Source organism: Manis javanica, chromosome 6 (assembly GCF_040802235.1).
Source record: "Manis javanica isolate MJ-LG chromosome 6, MJ_LKY, whole genome shotgun sequence".
In the NCBI taxonomy this organism is placed as follows: Eukaryota; Metazoa; Chordata; class Mammalia; order Pholidota; family Manidae; genus Manis; species Manis javanica.
Window position 1 is genome coordinate 21,449,083 of NC_133161.1, and position 20,515 is coordinate 21,469,597.

Sequence of the window (20,515 nt, forward strand, 5' to 3'; positions counted from 1 at the left end):
ATGTGAAAAAAGTAAGAAAGTGTTTTCAGTGCTCAGTATCTGTAAGTCTTGGTAGAGAAGGATGAAAAACAGGGTTAGAGTTCAATGGAGAAAGAGAGTTAGCCACAAAACCTTAGGGGAAAAATTTTTTAACCTCCAAGGGCCAGCTATAAAACAGGCCTCCCTCCCTGTCCCTCCCTGTCACCTAAAATCTTTTTACATATTTCAAAATAAAACCTTTCAATCAGGCTTAAAATGCAGTACTTGAGAAAATTAAGAATTGGTGTGAAACAATTCCAAAGTATTTTTTCAGATAACACATACTCTCAATTCTGACAGCGAAGATGAGAGGCTGCCTATTTGGGGAAGGAAGAGTGAAGCACCAGTCAAGGGTGAAAGAAAGCAGAAAGACGCTGATGATCCCACAGCATAGATTTCCAGAGTTTAAACACATTTATCTTTACCTCTGGCCTAATAGGCTGTTCTTAGCTTTGTGTGTACTAAGGGAATGCAGAAATAGGTCCACACCTAAACCCCTTATCAGAAATTATGGCTTCTACTGCCATCAGGTGGTGGCACTGAGGAAGTTCACCAACCAGGTTCTTGGAGCCTGGGAATGCCTATATGAAGCCCATGATATTAATTAATGGAAGATCAAAGACCTAAAGATTGCAGTAGTACAGGAAAAACTGGTAATAGTATTTGGCAAGAGATTTATCTTTTAATCAATCAATATATAAAGATATGTTTTTGCTATTAATTTGGGGGTAAGAAAAAAAATTTCTCCTTTTTTCTTTTTTATGTTAAAGATCGCATATTTAGCAATTCTAGAATACCCAGTCTAATACTATCATCTCAAACCCAATTCCTGGTATATTACATATTTGACTATTTAAAACTGCTTCAATGTAAATTTTAACGTCGCATACATAAATGGGTTAATGTGCATTTCTAACACATTAATAACCGTATCACAAACATAAGCAATTGTCTCATTGAATATGCAAAATATCCTTTATCTTTAAATTCATCATAACAATTTTGACTACTTAGAAATACAAGGCACAGTGGTATATACAATTCAAAACCCACCATGTTCTCAAATTCATCAATCAGGCAATACATCACTCATAAAATCAGCATCAACATCGTTCACAAAAAAGATATGAATATTTTCACACTATTACATTATTCACAAAAAATATGCTGAACCTTATTCCTGATAGGTCTCTTCAGCTTGACCAATGTAATATTTGACAATCTGTGTAGTATTTACTTCCCTACCTTCCTTCTACTATACTGAATATTCACTTACAAATTGATCTCTTTTAAATTGTCTGCACACACATATCGACTTGCCTATGTTTCTTAAGGCACCTGATGTAACGAAAGGGAACTGTAAGCAAAAACGTGAAATAATCACATTAGGTGCATTTTTCCAATTCTCGCTCAGCTGTTTTTATACAGCAGACAGCCTGATTTTGCCAGTAAGTATACTCTTGATCTCCATTTTCTCCCCTCAAAATCCAGACATATTATCCATTCTGTCTCTGCACATTCCAAAATATTAATAATTCAACCAGTTTCCCCTAATTCTCTGGGTTCTGTTTCCCACCCACATCTCAACACCTACCCTCATTTCCTTCTCCTTTCTTGCTTCAGAATGCCTAACTCTTACACACTCGAGGTGGTTTTTACAAAACCACTCTTGGAAATGATTCTTTGCTCAATTTAGTACCCTTTAAAAAATTCCCCACAGCTAAGCGCCAATGTCTTTCTTTCACAAGATCAAACTGCGGAAGAGGTCGAGACTGGGAAACAAGAGAGCGAAGCATTTGGGAATGTCAGTGAGACAGCGGCCTCTCCTTTGAAAACACAACTCTCAGAACACAGCTTTCAAAAGAGCAAAAATACTTTTTTCGGTGTGTTCCTGTTCCCTCCCTGACCTCAAAAACACCTTTCCTTTTCTCTAAGCCCCTGTCCCTCTATTACGCGTGGGGCCTGCCTTTCCTCCTCCCCGCAAAAAAGAAAGCCAGGGAGAAAAGAAAAGGTAGCAGTCACCCTCCCGCCGCACCCGAAAGCTGTCAGGACCTCGTCCCCAGACTCACCTGGCAGGTGCGGCCGCCCGGAGAGTTGCACGAAGCGGTTGAGCTGGCCTGTCCCCCGACCCCCGCTGCCCCCACTGCCCCCGCTGGCCCCGCTACCTCCGCCGCCGCCACCACTGCCTGCGGCGCCTCCTCCCCTCCGGCGGTTCCTGTCCCAGCCCTGGGCGGCCGACATGACCCGCCAACGACTGCAGCGGCCGGGTCCCGGGAGCCCCTGGCCCGGCGGCACTAGAGGAGCCTCCTTCCTGGGCTCCTCAAGAGACCCGGGAGACAGGGGAAGGGGGAGCGCCCGTCATCACCAGTGACCAATGGCTGACTTACTTGGTGACAGACAGCCAATGGCCAGTAGTCTTCTTGATAGGTGGAGGGAGGCGGGGAGAGACGTGGTAACCATAGCTATGGCTTTAAAAAAAAAAAAAAAGGATGGGGAGAAAAAGGCAGAAGCAGCCACTCCTCACTCGCATCAACCGCGCTAAGCGAGCCCGCGCGACGCGGCGACTCCTGCGGGATCAGGCGGACCAATCGAAGGCCGAGTGAGAGAGGCCACGCCTGCAGAGAGTCGCGGCGGCCTCCTGTACGCCCGGCCGGTGCAGGGCTCGGGAGCTCTTTCTGTACACTAAAGCCGGAGGAACCAGGATATGCGTGTAAGACGTACACTTGGGGGAATACAGCGTCCGCCAGCTTTACGGACTGAAATCCCTTCCTGTGGCCGTGGACACACACAAAGGGCCCTCTTGGTCGGGGAAAAGCCGGGGCGGAGTCAAAGCTTAAGTATAAGAATGAGGTATTCCCGGGTTTCATTTGTCTTCTTTTAGTCGATTGGCTGAGTTCCTCCCTAGTTCTATGTAAGCCACATCCCAAAAGCAAGCAACTTTAAACCTGGTTAACAGATACGGGAAAATGTCCAAGTTCACCAGTAATCATAGAAATACGAGTTAAAACCCCAATAAGAAACCATTTCTGGCTTAAAGATTTTTAAAGTAACACCGAGCAGTGGTTAAAGAGCTAAGAAATAAGTGCTTTCATGATGACTGATAGCTGTGTAAATGTTTTTTTGTTGTTGTTCCATCAAACCTCTTTTTGCTCATAGAAATCTTGAGTCAGCTTAAAGACAAGGATAGGTTCGGAAGATGAAGATCGAAGAATAATGTAGATGTACAGATCAGAAATTCCTATTGTTACAGAATTAGGCAAAATTTGGCTTTGAACTTAATGGGCGCAGTGCAAAGTGGGAAAATGGAGAATGTTCGCTGATGTTTAAGAATAAGGGAAAAGCATACCAATTCATCAAGGGAAACAAAACTTCAAAATTCTTAGATCCGGTGGCTTTCTCTTTTTCGTAACGCTCCTCATAAGAAAACCTTACGAAATGCGGCGGAAAAAAAATGCTGGAGCCGAGGACGTATATACATGCTTTCAGTGCAAATTTCAAGTCACCACTGGCCCCGCCTCCTTATTTTCCTACTTTCAGTCCCAGTGGGCAGGTGTTTTGCCCTTTAAGCCCTGTAATGCAACGCTTACGAAAATATTTGACATCTGGGAAAAAAAGGTCTGTGGCCCTTAAATATGAATCAAAATTAATACATGTTAATTTTTCTAAAGAAACTGTACGAATGCATAACCAAATAGTAGATATAGGAAATTTCCTTTTTATAGGAGCATTGAAATTTTTCTAAATTTTTCTAAAGAAACTGTACGAATGCATAACCAAATAGTAGATATAGGAAATTTCCTTTTTATAGGAGCATTGAAAGTAATAAAGAATGAATGGTAGAACATCACCATTTTGCAACCCCTAATGAATTCAGAGATCAACCGTTGAACACCAACCAGTGCTAGCATCACAAAATGAAAGATGAGACATTTGTGCCTTTAAAACATAAACAGGGCTATGAAGTAGTCTTGTGGAAAAAAACTGAACTGAATCTTATCAGACCTCTATATCTACCAAGTTATAGGACAGAGGCCAAAGGACATTTAAAAAAATTACAGAGCTGCAAGAAGCAAAAACAAGAGTATGGAAATGCTACAGGATAAACAAGTTTCTTCAACAAATAAATTGCAAAGGAAGAAGATTTGGAAGGAAAAATATAGATGAAAAAGAGACTTGTGACAGTTGTATAATTCGGTGGATATACTATAAATCATTGAATAGTAATGGTTACACAACTTTGTTTTAAAAACCAGTGAGCTGTAAACTTGAAAAGGGTGAATTTTATAGTATGTGAGTTATATCTCATTTTTTAAAAATGTAAGTAATATAGGAAGGGAGAAGTAGATGGGGAGCTAGATGAAACAACATTAACCATTGAAGCTGGGTGATGAGTACACGAGAGCTGTTCATTATGATCTGCCTATCTTTGTATATGTTAGAAACTGCATTATAAAAGGAAAAAAGTTTAGAAAAAAAAATACTATATTAAACAACTGAAAATCATCTGGTATATATAATTTCAAATTACAGAAACAAAAGGAAAGATTTATTAACTACATTTAAAACTATTAAATTATTTTCAAAGCCTTATAAAAAAGTTACAGGCAAATTTTCTTAATGTAGAGTGTAGGTACCCTTTGATGTGTATTGACATGATTTGGAGACGGACTTATTTTGAAAATAAGTGCATGCAGACAATAGGTACCTGCTAACATGAAGTAATATGAAGTACACAATATTGCCTATGAAGTAATCATACCAAAAACATTAACTTGAATCTAATCAGAATTTAAGCTCTAATGTCCAGTTTACAGGAAATGTCAAGGGACAATGGAACAAGTTCAATGACATGTGAAACAATCGAACAAATCCATGGCAACGATCTCCACAGTATCTAGCCTGGTCTCGTCAGTAAGTCAACGTAATGAAAAGCAAAATGAAATAATGCAAAAAGAGGACAGGAGGGTGGTACCCCCTAATGAAATGATAGAGCTAGGCAATGATAACCAGTGGCTGCTAGGGTAACAAAAAGAAACAAGCAGACATTACGTGTGTGCCGACAGAGGACGTACAATCATCAATGAAGTATTCTTTCCAAAAAATTGAATCCAAATAAAATCAAACCTTTTGCTCTATAATTACCAGTTTACAAGAAATAAAAGGGACAGAGAATATGTTAAATGATACTTTGGAAATCTGCAAAATATATAAAGTAGAAAAATCTATAGAATAGCCTGTTTTCTTCAATATATTTAAAGAAGAAAGAGGAAAAGGGAATCTACAGATTAATAAAGTTATTAATTACAAATACAGTATTTGGGCCTTGTTTACATTTTGGTTAGAACAAGCCAACCGTTTTTTTAATGGGAAAATTTGATTTAATATTGGATTGTATTCAGAAATAGCTAAATTTTTATAGGTATTGTGGTTATGTTTTTTTTAAAAGAGCTCTTATTTTTTAGAGAAGCATACTGAAATATTTACAGGTAAAATGCTATAATGTCTAGGATTTGCTTCAAATCCAGGAAGGTGGGCATGGGAGTCAGGATGAAAGTGTATGTTAAACAAGGATGGCCATTAGTTGATGCATAATGGGTGATGGCTACTGGAGCGTTCCTTACACTATTCTGTCTTCTTTTGTGTTTGTTTCAATTTTTCCTTCATAAAAAGTTTGGAAAAAAATAGTTCTTAACAATCCTAGATTAAATGGAACTTCCTACGAAATGTATGTGGTTCTTTTGAAGAAAGCAACCTTAAAAAATCCGGGGACGATTGGAAAGATTTGAATTTGGAAAGGTTATTAAAGGATATTAGGAAATTATTTATATTTGTTAGGTAAAATAATGAAATTAAGGGTATATAAGAAAATCTTTGTTTTTTAGAGATGTATAAATATTTAAGAATGACTATTATTACACCTTAGGACTATCTACCCTCCTGAGGTTTACCTGTGAAGATAGTGAGACAAGCAGTTAGAACTTGCAGTCCACGCTAACTCAGAAAATAAGTTTGTTGGAATTAGCAAGAAGTCTGCATTGAGAATATTTTCCAGGAAATTCTGTTTCATAATTGTTTAATATATACAATTATTCAAACAAATTTCTGGAATTGTTTTCCAGCAGAGATTCTATAATTACAACATTTGAGGTAGTGAGGGAGTAGATGGTTTGGGGAGTGATAAAAAGTACTCATCCTATTCTGCAATCTAGTTTTATTTATCATTTGGCATTTTAAACTCAGTATATATAATCCAATGGCTCTCAACCTGACTGCACGTTGGACTAGCCTGAGGCCATTTTGGAAGATATCGATGTTCAGGCTCTCTCCAGACCATTTGCATCAAAATCTCTGGAGCACAGAATTGGCCGTATTTAAAAAAATTATTTTAGTGATGTATTATTGATGTACAATTTTATATTGATTTCAAGTATACAACACAGTGGTTCAACAGTTACCCATATTATTAAATCCTCACCCCCAGTAGTGCAGTTTCTATCTGTCGGCCATATTTTTCAAGTTCCCCATGTTATCTGTGGCCAGGGTAGAGAACACATATAATCCCTTTCACCCCAGTTTTATCACATGCAAAATGAGAGTAATGTCTTCTGTTTTAGTAGCATCTGAAAGTTATTGTGAGATAACAATGAAATAATATATGTTAAAGTACATGGAAAACTGTAATGCTTTATGTAAATGTAAGGTCATATTTCTATGTTAGCAATAAATATATAGCAATCCATTAAAATGTTTGCTTCTCAATGGATTCATAAGTACAGAGAACAAACTGGTGACTTTCACAGAGCAGGGACACATGGGAGGTGGGCAACATAGGTGAGGGGGATTAAGAGGTACACACTTCCAATTAAAAAATAAATAAGTCACAGGGATGAAAAGTGTAGCATAGGGAATATAGTCGGTAATGTTATAATAACTTTGTATGGTGACAAATGGTAACTACATTTATCATGGTAAGAATTTTGTAATGTACATAGTCAAATCACTATGTTGTATACCTGAAATTATAATATTGTATGTCAACTATGTTTCAATACAAATAAAAATTTTTTAAATGTTTACTTCTTGGCTTGTTGAGTTGTTGGGTAGTTTATTATAGATTAAATATGACCCAGGATCATATGAATTCTTTACTGAATAGCAAAAGGTGGCTAACTGCTTGTCATCAGCCCAAATCAAATCAGCATTGATATTGAGAAGCCCAAAGTAATGAGTCTTTAGTTTACTTAATTATGAAAATCATAAGCATATACACATATTAGCATTACACCCATAAGCATTATATACATAGATGTCATAAAAACACAGAGTAAAACTTGTAGGTAAGGTTAAGTTTGGCTGCCCAAGGGAAAGAAGGAAGAAGGCTCACATTTACTGACCACCTTTTGTAAACTAGGCACTTTTAATGTATATTACCTTTTTCTAAATGGGCTGATTAACCTATCATAGTATTTTTGAAACATTAGTCATGAAATCAGTTTATGAGTCATAACCAGTTATTTCTTAATTGAAATACAGTGGAAAAAAGAAGAATAAAAATTAAGAATGCAAGGAAAAAAGGTGGGGGGGGTACAAAGAGACCAGGAAGTTCCTGGAACTTTTAGTGTTCATATTGGAGGGTCCTGCTCTGGAGAACCTGGTGGACTAGCTATAGAAACTTTAAGTTCCCCTCTCACAATGGCCAGGCAGATATTTGATCCACATTAGAGCAGGTAACTAATTGTTTAGACATGCCACAAACAGGAAGAATATATTTGTAAAAAACACATCTGATAAAGGACTGTTAACCAGAATATGCAAAGAACTCTTAAACTCAACAATAAGGAAATAAAAACTCAATTTAAAAATGGGTGAGCTACCAGATACCTCACCAAAAAAGATACATAGATAGTAAGCATATGAAGAGTTGCTCAACACCATATGTCATTAGGGGATTGAAAATTAAAACAATAATGAGATACCACTATGCACTTATTAAAATGGTTAAAATCCAAAACACTGAAACATTATATTCTGACAAGGATGTGGAGCAAAACAAATATCATTCATTGTTGGTAGGAATGCCAAATGGTATACCCACTTTAGAAGACAGTTTGTCAATTTCTTACAAAACTGAACATATTTTTACCATACAGTGCAACAATCATGATCCTTGGTATTTACCAAAATGAGTTTTAAACTGATGTCCGCACAAAAATCTGCACATGAATATTTGTAGCAGCTGTATAAATAATTGCCAAAACTTGGAAGCAACCAATATGCTCTACAATAGATGAATGGATAAATACACTGTATTTATGGGTACAATTATATATATATGAATGATACATCCATGCAGTGGAATATTACTCAGCATTAAAAAGAAATGACCTATCTGACTTCAAGCTCTACTACAAGACAACAGTAATCAAGACATTTTGAGACGGGCACAAGGACAGACCCATAGACAAATGGAACAGACTAGAGAGCCCAGATATAAAGCCAAGCATATGTGGTCAATCAATATACAATAAAGGAACAATGGATATACAATGGGGAAATGACAGCCTGTTCAACAACTGGTGTTGGCAAAACTGGACAGCAACATGCAGGAAAATGAAACTGGATTATTGTCTAACCCTATACACAAAAGTAAACTCAAAATGCATCAAAGACTTGAATGCAAGTCATGAAACCATAAAACTCCTAGAAAAAAACACAAGCAAAAATCTCTTGAATATAAACATGAGCAACTTTTTCCTGAATGCATCTCCCCAGGCAAGAGAAACAAAATAAAAAGTGAACAAATGGAACTATATCAAGCTAAAAAGCTTCTGTACATAAAAGGACACAATCAGTAGAACAAAAAGACATCCTACAGTATGGGAGAATATATTCATAAATGACAGATCCGATAAAGGGTTGGCATCCAAAATATATGAAGAGCTCACGCACCTCAACAAACAAAAGGCAAATAAGCCAATTAAAAAATGGGCAGAGGATATGAACAGACACTTCTCCAAAGAAGAAATTCATATGGCCAACAGGCACATGAAAAGATGTTCCACATTGCTAATCATCAGAGAAATGCAAATTAAAACCACAATGAGATATCACCTCACACCAGTAAGGATGGCCACCATCCAAAAGAAAAACAACAACAAATGTTGGTGAGGTTGTGGAGAAAGGGGAACCCTCCTACACTGCTGGTGGGAATATAAACTAGTTCAACCATTGTGGAAAGCAGTATGGAGGTTCCTCAAAAGCTCAAAATAGAAATACCATTTGACCCAGGAAATCCACTCCTAAGAATTTACCCTAAGAATGCAGCAGCCCAGTTTGAAAAAGACAGATGCACCCCTATGTTCATCACAGCACTATTTACAATAGCCAAGAAATGGAAGCAACCTCAGCGTCCATCAGTAGATGAATGGATAAAGAAGATGTGGTACATAATATACACAATGGAATATTATTCAGCCATAAGAAGAAAACAAATCCTACCATTTGCAACAACATGGATGGAGCTAGAGGGTATTATGCTCAGTGAAATAAGCCAGGTGGAAAAAGACCAGTATCAAATGATTTCACTCATCTGTGCAGTATAAGAACAAAGAAAAACCTGAAGAAACAAAACAGCAGCAGACTCACAGACCCCATGAATGGACTAACAGTTACCAAAGGGAAAGGGACTGGTGAGAATTGGTGGGAAGGGGGGGGGACAAGGGGGAAAGGGGCATTACGATTAGCCCACATAATGTACAGGGGCCACGGGGAGGGCTATACAACACCGAGAAGACAAGTAGTGATTCTATAGCATCTTACTATGCTGATGGACGGTGACTGTAATGGGGTATGTGGAGGGGACTTGATGATAGGGGGGAGTCTAGTAACCATAATGTGCCTCATGTAATTGTAGATTAATTATACCCAAAAAAAAGCACTCAATGAGATATCACCTCACACCAGTTAGGATGGCCAACATAGAAAAGACTAGGAACAACAAATGCTGGCGAGGATGAGGAGAAAGGGGAACCCTCCTACACTGCTGCTGGGAATGTAAACTAGTTCAACCATTGTGGAAAGGAATATGGAGGTTCCTCAAAAAACTAAAAATAGAAATATCATTTGTCCCGGGAATTCCACTCCTAGGAATTTACCCAAAGAAAATAACTTCTCAGATTCAAAAAGACATATGCATATGCACCCCTATGTTTACCACAGCACTATTTACAATAGCCAAGAAATGGAAGCAACCTCAGTGTCCCTCAGTAGATGAATGGATAAAGAAGATGGGGTACATATACACAATGGAATACTATTCAGCCATAAGAAAGAAACAAGTCCTAACATTTGCAACAACATGGATGGAGCTAGAGGGCATTATGCTCAGCGAAATAAGTCAGGCAGAGAAAGACAAATACCAAATGATTTCCCTCATTTGTGGAGTATAACAACGAAGCAAAACTGAAGGAACAAAATAGCAGACTCACAGACTCCAAGAAGGGATTAGTGATTACCAAAGGGGAGGGGTGGGGAAGAATGGTTATGGATGGAAGGAGAAGGGGATTGTGGGGTACCATGATTGATTCACATGGTGTGTGGGGGGGTCACGGGGAAGACAGTGTAGCTCAGAGAAAACAAATAGGGACTCTGAGGCATCTTACTACACTGATGGACAGTTACTGCAATGGGGTATTGGGGGAGGACTCGATAATAAGGGTGAATGTAATAACCACATTGCTTTTCTTGTGAAACCTTCATAAGAGTGTATATCAATGATATCTTAATAAAAAGAAAAATATGTGACCTATCAAACCATGCAAAGACATGAAGGAAATTTAATAGCATGTAACTAAATAAAAGAAGCCAATATGAATAAGCTATATACTCTCTGGTCCAACTATATGATATGCTGGAAAAGGCAAAACTATGGAAATAGTGGTCAGTGGTTGCCAGGGAAAGAAGGACAAATAAGTGGAGCACAGGAGATTTTTAGGGCAGTGAAACTGTTCTGTATCATACTGTAAGAGTGGATGCATGTCATGTCATTATACATTTGTCCAAACCCATAGAATGTACAGCACTAAGAGTGAACCCTAATGTAAACTGAACTTTGGCTGATAATTTATCAATGTTGGCTCATCGGTTGAAATAAATGTACAATTCTGTTGTGGGATATTGAAGTTAGACAAGACTCAGGGGTGGGAAAAGGGTTAAATGGGAACTCTGTACCTTCCCCTCAATTTTGCTGTGAACCTAAAACTGCTCTAAAACATAGTCTCTCTTATTTTGGTATCATTAATCTACAATTACATGAGGCACATTATGGTTACTAGACTCCCCCCTATCATCAAGTCCCCTCCACATACCCCATTACAGTCACTGTCCATCAGCATAGTAAGATGCTATAGAATCACTACTTGTCTTCTCGGTGTTGTACAGCCCTCCCTGTGGCCCCGCTACATTATGTGGGCTAATCGTAATGCCCCTTTCCCCCTTGTCCCCCCCCTTCCCACCAATTCTCCCCAGTCCCTTTCCCTTTGGTAACTGTTAGTCCATTTATGGGGTGTGAGAGTCTGCTGCTGTTTTGTTTCTTCAGGTTTTTTCTTTGTTCTTATACTGCACAGATGAGTGAAATCATTTGATACTTGTCCTTTTCCACCTGGCTTATTTCACTGAGCATAATACCCTCTAGCTCCATCCATGTTGTTGCAAATGGTAGGATTTGTTTTCTTCTTATGGCTGAATAATATTCCATTGTGTATATTATGTACCACATCTTCTTTATCCATTCATCTACTGATGGACGCTGAGGTTGCTTCCATTTCTTGGCTATTGTAAATAGTGCTGTGATGAACATAGGGGTGCATCTGTCTTTTTCAAACTGGGCTGCTGCATTCTTAGGGTAAATTCTTAGGAGTGGAATTCCTGGGTCAAATGGTATTTCTATTATGAGTTTTTTGAGGAACCTCCATACTGCTTTCCACAATGGTTGAACTAATTGACATTCCTACCAGCAGTTGTAGGAGGGTTCCCCTTTCTCCACAACCTCATCAACATTTGTTGTTGTTTGTCTTTTGGATGGTGGCCATCCTTACTGGTGTGAGGTGATATCTCATTGTGGTTTTAATTTGCATTTCTCTGATGATTAGCAATGTGGAACATCTTTTCATGTGCCTGTTGGCCATATGAATTTCTTCTTTGAAGAAGTGTCTGTTTATATCCTCTGCCCATTTTTTAATTGGCTTATTTGCCTTTTGTTTGTTGAGGTGCGTGAGCTCTTCATATATTTTGGATGCCAACCCTTTATCGGATCTGTCATTTATGAATATATCCTCCATACTGTAGGATGTCTTTTTGTTCTACTGATGGTGTCCTTTTATGTACAGAAGCTTTCAACTTGTTATAGTCCCACTTGTTCATTTTTGCTTTTGTTTCCCTTGCCCAGGGAGATATGTTCATGAAGAAGTTGCTCATGTTTATGTCCAAGAGATTTTTGCTATATTTTTTTCTCAGAGTTTTATGGTTTCATGACTTATATCCAGGTCTTTGATCCATTTTGAATTTACTTTTATATATGGAATTAGACAAAGATCCAGTTTCATTCTCCTATATGTAGCTGTCAGTTTTGCCAATGCCAACTGTTGAAGAGGCTGTCATTTCCCTATTGTATATCCATGGCTCCTTTATCGTATATTAATTGACCATATATGTTTGTTTAATGTCTGGACTCTCTATTCTGTTCCACTGGTCTATGGGTCTGTTCTTATACCAGTACCAAATTGTCTTGATTACTGTGGCTTTGTGGTAGAGCTTTAAGTCAGGGACCATAATCCCCCCAGCTATATTCTTCCTTCTCAGGATTGCTTTGGCTATTCGGGGTCTTTGGTGTTTCCATATGAATTTTTGAACTATTTGTTTCAGTTTGTTGAAGAATGCGGCTGGTAGTTTGATAAGGATTGCATTGAATCTGTAGATTGCTTTGGGCAGGATGGCCATTTTGACAATATTAATTCTTCCTAGCCAAGAGCATGGGATGAGTTTCTGTTTGTTAGTGTCCTCTTTAATTTCTCTTAAGAGTGTCTTGTAGTTTTCAGGGTATAGGTCTTTCACTTACTTGGTTAGGTTTATTCCTAGGTATTTATTCTTTTTGATGCAATTGTGAATGGATTTATTTTCCTGATTTCTCTTTCTATTAGTTCATTGTTAGTGTATAGGAAAGCCACAGATTTCTGTCTGTTAATTTTGTATCCTACAACTTTGCTGAATTCTGATATTAGTTCTAGTAGTTTTGGAGTGGAGTCTTTAGGGTTTTTTATGTACAATATCATGTCCTCTGCAAATAGTGACAGTTTGAGTTCTTCTTTACCAATCTGTATTTCTTGTATTTCTTTGTTTTGTCTGATTGCTATGGCTAGGACCTCCAGTACTATGTTGAGTAACAATGGGGAGAGTGGGCATCCTTGTCTTTTTCCCGATCTTAGGTGAAAAGCTTTCAGCTTCTCTCTGTTAAGTATGATGTTGGCTGTGGGTTTGTCATATATGGCCTTTATTAAGTTGGGGTACGTGCCCTCTATACCCATTTTGTTAAGAGTTTCTACCATGAATGGATGTTGAATTTTGTTGAATGCTTTTTTAGCATCTATAGAGATGATCATGAGGCTTTTGTCCTTCTTTTTGTTGTGGTGGTGGATGATGTTGATGGATTTTTGAATGTTGCAGCATCCTTGCATTCCTGGAATAAATCCTACTTGATCATGATGGATGATCTTTTTGATGTGTTTTTGAATTCAGTTTGCTAATATTTTGCTGAGTGTTTTTGCATCTATGTTCATCAGGAATATTGGTCTGCAATTTTCTTTTTTTGTGGGGTCTTTGCCTGGTTTCGGTATTAGAGTGATACTGGCTTCATAGAATGAGTTTGGAAGTATTCCCTCCTCCTCTATTTTTTGGAAAACTTTAAAGAGAATGGGTATTGTGTCTTCTCTATATGTCTGATAAAATTCATCAGTGAATCCATCTGGCCAGAGGGTTTTGTTCTTGGGTAGTGTTTTGATTACCACCTTCCATTTCGTTGCTGGTAATTGGTCTGGTTAGATTTTCTGCTTCTTCCTTGGTCAGTCTTGGAAGGTTGTATTTTTCTAGGAAGTTGTCCATTTCTTCTAGGTTTTCCAGCTTGTTAGCATATAGATTTTCATAGTATTCTCTAATAGTTCTTTGTATTTCTGTGGTGTCCATCGTGATTTTTCCTTTCTCATTTCTGATTCTGTTTATGTGTGTAGATTCTCTTTTTCTCTTAATAAGTCTGGCTAGGGGGTTATCAATTTTGTTTATTTTCTTAAATAACCAGCTCTTGGTTTCATTGATGTTTTCTATTGTTTTATTCTTCTCAATTTTATTTATTTCTTCTCTGATCTTTAGTATGTCCCCCCTTCTGCTGACTTTGGGCCTCATTTGTTCTTCTTTTACCAATTTCAATAAACTGTGACTTTAGACTGTTCATTTGGGATTGTTCTTCCTTCTTTAAATAGACCTGGATTGCTATATACTTTCCTCTTAGAACCACCTTCGCTGCATCTCACAGAAGTTGGGGCATTGTGCTGTTGTTTTCATTTGTCTCCATATATTGCTTGATCTCTGTTTTCATTTGGTCATTGATCCACTGATTATTTACGAGCATGTTGTTAAGCCTCCATGTGTTTGTGAGTGATTTTTGTTTTCTTTGTATAATTTATTTCTACTTTTATACCTTCGTGATCTGAGAAGTTTTTTGATAGAATTTCAGTCTTTTTTAATTTACTGAGGCTCTTTTTGTGGCCTAGTATATGGTCTATTCTGGAGAATGTTCCATGTGCATTTGAGAAGAATGTGTATCCTGCTGCTTTTGGGTGTAGAGTTCTGTTGATGTCTCTTAGATCCATCTGTTCTAGTGTGTTGTTCAGTGCCTCTGTGTCCTTACTTACTTTCTGTCTGGTTGATCTGTCCTTTGGAGTGAGTGGTGTGTTGAAGTCTCCTAATATGAATGCATTGCATTCTATTTCCTCCTTTAATTCTGTTAGTATTTGTTTCTCACATGTCCGTGCTCCTGTGTTTGGTGTATATATATTTATATTGGTTATATCCTCTTGTTAGGCTGCCCCCTTAATCATTATGTAATGTCCTTCTTTATCTCTTGTTACTTCCTTTGTTTTGAAGTCTATTTTGTCTGCTACAAGTACTGCAACTCCTGCTTTTTTCTCCCTATTGTTTGCATGAAATATCTTTTTCCATCCCTTTACTTTTAGTCTGTGTATATCTTTGGGTTTGAGGTGAGTCTCTTGTAAGCAGCATATACATGGGTCTTGCTTTTTTATCAATTCTACTACTCTGTGTCTTTCAATTGGTGCATTTGGTCCATTTACATTTAGGGTGATTATTGATAGATATGTACTTATTGCCATTGCAGGCTTTGGATTCGTGGTTACCAAAGGTTCAAGGGTAGCTTCTTTACTATCTAATTGTCTAACTTAACTCTCTTATTAAGCTATTATAAACACAGTCTGATGATTCTTTATTTCTCTTTCTTCTTATTCGTCCTCCTCCATTCTTTATATGTTAGGTGGTGTATTCTGTACTCTTTTATGTTTCCTTTGACTGTTTTTGTGGGTAGTTGATTTTATGTTTTGCTTTAGTTAGTATTTGGTTGGTCTGCTTCATTTGCTGTGATTTTACTTTCTCTGGTGACATCTATTTAGCCTTAGGAGTGCTTCCGTCTAGAGCAGTCCCTTTAAAATACCCCATAGAGGTGGTTTGTGGGAGGCAAATTCCCTCAACTTTTGCTTGTCTGGAAACTGTTTAATCCCTCCTTCAAATTTAAATGATAATTGTACTGGATACAATATATTCTTGGTTCAAGGCCCTTCTGTTTCACTACATTAAATATATCATGCCATTCTCTTCTGGCTTGTAAGGTTTCTATTGAAAAGTCTGATGATAGCCTGATGGGTTTTCCTTTGTAGGTGACCTTTTTTCTCTCTCTGACTGCCTTTAATACTCTGTCCTTGTCTTTGATCTTCAGCATTTTAATTATTATATGTCTTGTTGTTATCCTCCTTGGGTCCCTTGTCTTGGGAGATTGGTGGGCTTCAATGGTCTGAGAGACTATTTCCCTCCCCAGCTTGGGGAAGTTTTCAGCAATTATTTCTTCAGATACACTTTCTATCCATTTTTCTCTCTCTTCTTTTTCTGGTACCCCTACAAGGTGAATATTGTTCCATTTGGATTGGTCACACAATTCTCTTAATATTCTTTCCTTCCTGGAGATCCTTTTATCTCTCTCTGCCTCAGCTTCTCTGTATTCGTGTTCTCTGATTTCTATTCCATTAACAGTCTTTTGCACCTCGTCCAGTCTGCTTTTAAGCCCTTCTATCAATTGTTTCATTTCTATTATCTCCCTCTGGACTTCATTCCTTAGCTCTTGCATATTTCTCTGCAGGTCCATCAGCATGGTTATGACTTTTATTTTGAATTATTTTTCTGGAAGATCAATTATGTCTATCTGGCCAGGCCATCTCTATGGGGTTGTCTGAGTGATTTTTGACTGGACCAGATTCTTCCGCCTTTTCGTGGTGATAGAAGTGGTCGCAGGCAGGTGGCACATGTGTCAGCTGGGAAAGCAAAGTCCCTTCCTGCTTGTTGGTCGCCTTGCCCTTCTCTGCTGCCTGTGCCATCCACCTGCACACCGGGAGCAGCCTCTGAGATAATCTCCTGAGCTGCCATGGGTGGGGCCACCCTCAAGCTAGCCTAGCACCCTGCAGGGGGTCGCAGCCATGCCAGGTGTGTTCTTCTGTGAGAACCGCACCCCTTTGTTCCTTCCAGACCTTGCTGTGGCTTCTGCTGCCTGTCCCGGTTAGCTGCACACTGGGAGGAGACTCTGTGTGGTTGCTGAGGGCAGGGGTGCTCTCCGGCTGCTCCGCAGCTGTGGCAGGTCAGCCAGTCCACTTTCAGTGCCAGTTGGGGGGAACGAATGACAGGCTGCTTATTGCCGTGAGGGGCTTCAGGGCTGCTTTACCCCCCAGGGGGTTAGGGGGCCTGAAGTTACTCAAGAATCCCAGCCTGCTGGGCTGAGTGTGCTGGACAATTTTGTTCAGCTGTAGAACCCTTGTCCCTTTAAGACTTTAAATAAGCACCTGCTTTTCTTTTGTCCCAAGGGAGCCAGCTGTGGGGACCTGCTTGCAGTCTCCATCTCAGACCCTACCCTTCCATTTCTCTAATATGCAGTACACCATGCAATGTATGTCTGTGCTCCCAATGCATATTACTAGGGTTGGTTATTTAGCAGTCCTGTGCTTCCACTCCCTCTGCACTCTGACTCTTTTCCTCCTGTGGGTGAACTGGGGTGGGGGGAGTGCTCAGGTCCCGCCAGGTCACGGCTTTGTATCTTACTCCCTTTGGGAGATGCTGAGTTCTTGGAGATGTAGATGTAGCCTGGCTGTTGTACTGTATCTTCTGGTCTCTCTTTTAGGGATAGTTGTATTTGTTGTATTTTCAAAAATTTATATGGTTTTGGGAGGAGGAGATTTCTGCCGCCCTACTCACATCGCCATCTTGAGCCCCTCCCAAAACGTAGTCTTTTAATGTTAAAAAAAAAAAAAGGAGGGGTGAAAGGTTGGTACAAAGAGACCAGGATTATCTTGGAACACTTTGCCTGTAGGCATTCAATTTGGAAGGCGCTGTTCTGGAGAACTGGGTGGACCATAGAGCCTTTAAACTCTCCTCCCATGATTCTTAGACAGGCATTTGACCAACATTAGGGCAGGAAATTCATGTGTTTAGCAAAGGTTTAGGTTATAAGAAGTCTGGTAATGTGAGCCCTGTCTAGGAAATGCATATAGAAATTTTGAAGGCAACTCTTTTCCCTTCTCTCACCCCCACTTAAAAAAAAAACTAATTTCAAAGTTTCTGTGTTTTTTTTGGTAGCTCTGAACATAAATTTGGGCTTTGCAAATGTAAAACCAAGATTTCACTCTGGAGTAGGGAAGGAGTTAAACAATTTTGCTTGAGAAGACTTTGGACAGGTAAAAGCTTAGACTGAATCTTAATGGAGCAAGATGCCATTGAAGTCTTTAAGCAGAGAGGTGACATGATCAGACTTATGTTTTCAAGGATTGCTTCAATGAATTGAGTTGAGAATTTACATGAGAGCTGTCCACTGCCATGGGTGAACCTGCCAATAGGCAGCAGCCTTTGGGAAAAGACCTATCCTCCCAAATATCTTCTACCTGCCACACTAAAGATCTATCATGTCACATTATGTGAACTTGAGAGCAATATAAGAAAAGATTGGAATTCTTGTTTAGGCTACAATTTTAATGCAATACTGCTGTAGCACTAAGCCACACAGTCTTACAACCATCAATTAAAAAGAAAATTCTCTTGTAGTATTGTTTTACAACTGAAAGACTGAAACAGAATTAAACTTTATTGTTATTTAATAAGTTTAGTTTTATACTTGACATCAGGAAAATATCATAATGTGATGCAGTAATATATTTCTTGGGTTGTTACAGGATGAGACAGGAGGATGAAAGCATGTGCACATGTACCAAAGGAAAGCTGCATGACATGACTGCAGGCAAAAGCAGGTTTCACAGTGCTCCTAAAGTCCCACATCTAATAAAAAGTGAAAGTTTATAAAGAAAACTGAATAATGGTCAGTGATTTTTAAAGTTATGTGAATAAGTCATTCAAGTGTTTACTTATATCCTTCAATCATCTAATAGAAAGTTCTGGGCAAAAACCAGACAATTTTTGTCAACATCTGCAATATTGAACTTGAAGTCCAGATACTATTTTGTGTTCCCAATCCCAGCAATAATTGGCTTATCTACTCATTTGATGCAAAGTTAACTAACAATAACTTAACTTGAATAAGACAATTTTATGAAGATATCGAGTGACAGCTCATTAAATTGACATTAGAGGAATGCTATCTGGCAAAGATTTGTTAAATATTAAGTCTTACTTTACCAAACAAGTCACAAAGTCTTGAAAGTATTAATATCATTTTGTATTTTTGGTGTGACAAGCTTATAATGAACAGGCACTCTATGTATGTGTTAATATTATTAAAATTAGATTGCACAGCAGATTAGAGAACCTGAACTGGGATGTATTTTTCTACTTTTCTCCAACATTGGCGATTGTAGTTTAGCAAAGGAACATCATTCATTAGAGTAAACTAATGTGGTAAATGCAAACTGTTTTGAGTTTATGGTTATTTAATTTATGTTTGTTCTGACATGTTTTATATGCACTATAAGCATAAAGAGCTTATAAATAATTTATGCACTTAAATAATATTTTGATAAAAATAACTTGTCAACATTGAGAAACAGGCTTTTCCTGTTTAAAAATGGGTGAACAAAATTAAAAGGTGGAATGAACATTATTCAATTTTAAGAAATACTATTCTACGAAATTCTTCTTCTTGCTTAAGTTAGATTAAATTGGGTTTGTAGCCTGAAGCCAATAAAATCCTAATTAATAAACTACCTCTAGAGTTCTAAGAAATAGATGCAGACCAGAAATCACCATAAAAATGTGAAATACTACACAAAATAGATTCTTAAGAAATGCTTTTTAATTAGTCAGCTGGGAGAGATTAAATAAGATAATAATATAGTGGATACAGCCTAAGTGTCCATCAATAAATGAATGGATAAAGAAGATGTGGTATATAAATACAGTGGAATATTGTACTCAGCCATAAAAAAGAATGACATCTTGCCATTTGTGACAACACAGATGGACCTAGAGGTGAAGTAAGTCAAAGACAAATACCATATGATTTCACTTATATGTGGAACCTAAAAAACAAAACAAATGAACAAACAAATCAGAAATAGACTCAGAAACACAGACAGCTAATTGCCAAAGGAGAGGAAAGTGGAGGGATGGATGAAATAAGTGAAAGGGGAAAAAAATGTAAGTGAAAATGTTTGATCCCTTGATCTGGGTGATACTGGTACATCACTCGGTATTTGATCTGGGTGTACACACGTGTCAAAATACATTGAGCTGTATCTTAATATTTGTGCATTTTATTACCAAGTCCTGTGCTTCTAGTTCCAAAATATATCTTGAATCTTCTCACTTCCAACTACTCCACCCCAGTCTTAGGCCATCATCTTCTTCTCTGGTGGCTTCTTTAGCAACCTCCTAATGGCTACTCTATATGCCCTCTAGGATCAAATCCATTCTTCACACAGGGTTCAGAGTGATTTTTCCCCAAATGCACAACTATTCATGCTACCGTGCTGCTGAAAGTCTTTCAATGGCTGTCTTTGGTTTTAGGATAAAGTCTAAATCCTTTACAAGGTTTACATATATTCATTTAACAACTATTTATTGAGTGTCCACTTATTCCATACACTATTGTAAACACTGGGGATACAGCAATGAACAAAAAAAGACAAAACCCCTACTTTTGTGAAGATTACAAAGATTATACTTTAATGAG

The 20,515-nt window shown here is 38.1% G+C and overlaps 1 protein-coding gene across 5 annotated transcripts in view; it reads right to left on the reverse strand.

Annotated features, from left to right (window-relative positions):
- KLHDC10 (kelch domain containing 10) overlaps positions 1–2,384 on the reverse strand; it is a 63,482-nt gene extending 61,098 nt beyond the window's left edge. The window contains exon 1 of one of the 5 annotated variants that reach the window (XM_073238467.1): positions 2,088–2,384. In XM_073238467.1, the coding sequence (XP_073094568.1) occupies positions 2,088–2,259 (172 nt within the window). In that variant the 5' untranslated portion in view covers positions 2,260–2,384. The remainder of the gene's footprint in view (positions 1–2,087) is intronic. The other 4 variants (XM_037019494.2, XM_073238465.1, XM_073238464.1 and 1 more) reach the window with 4 other exon arrangements.
- Positions 2,385–20,515: the final 18,131 nt, after the last annotated feature.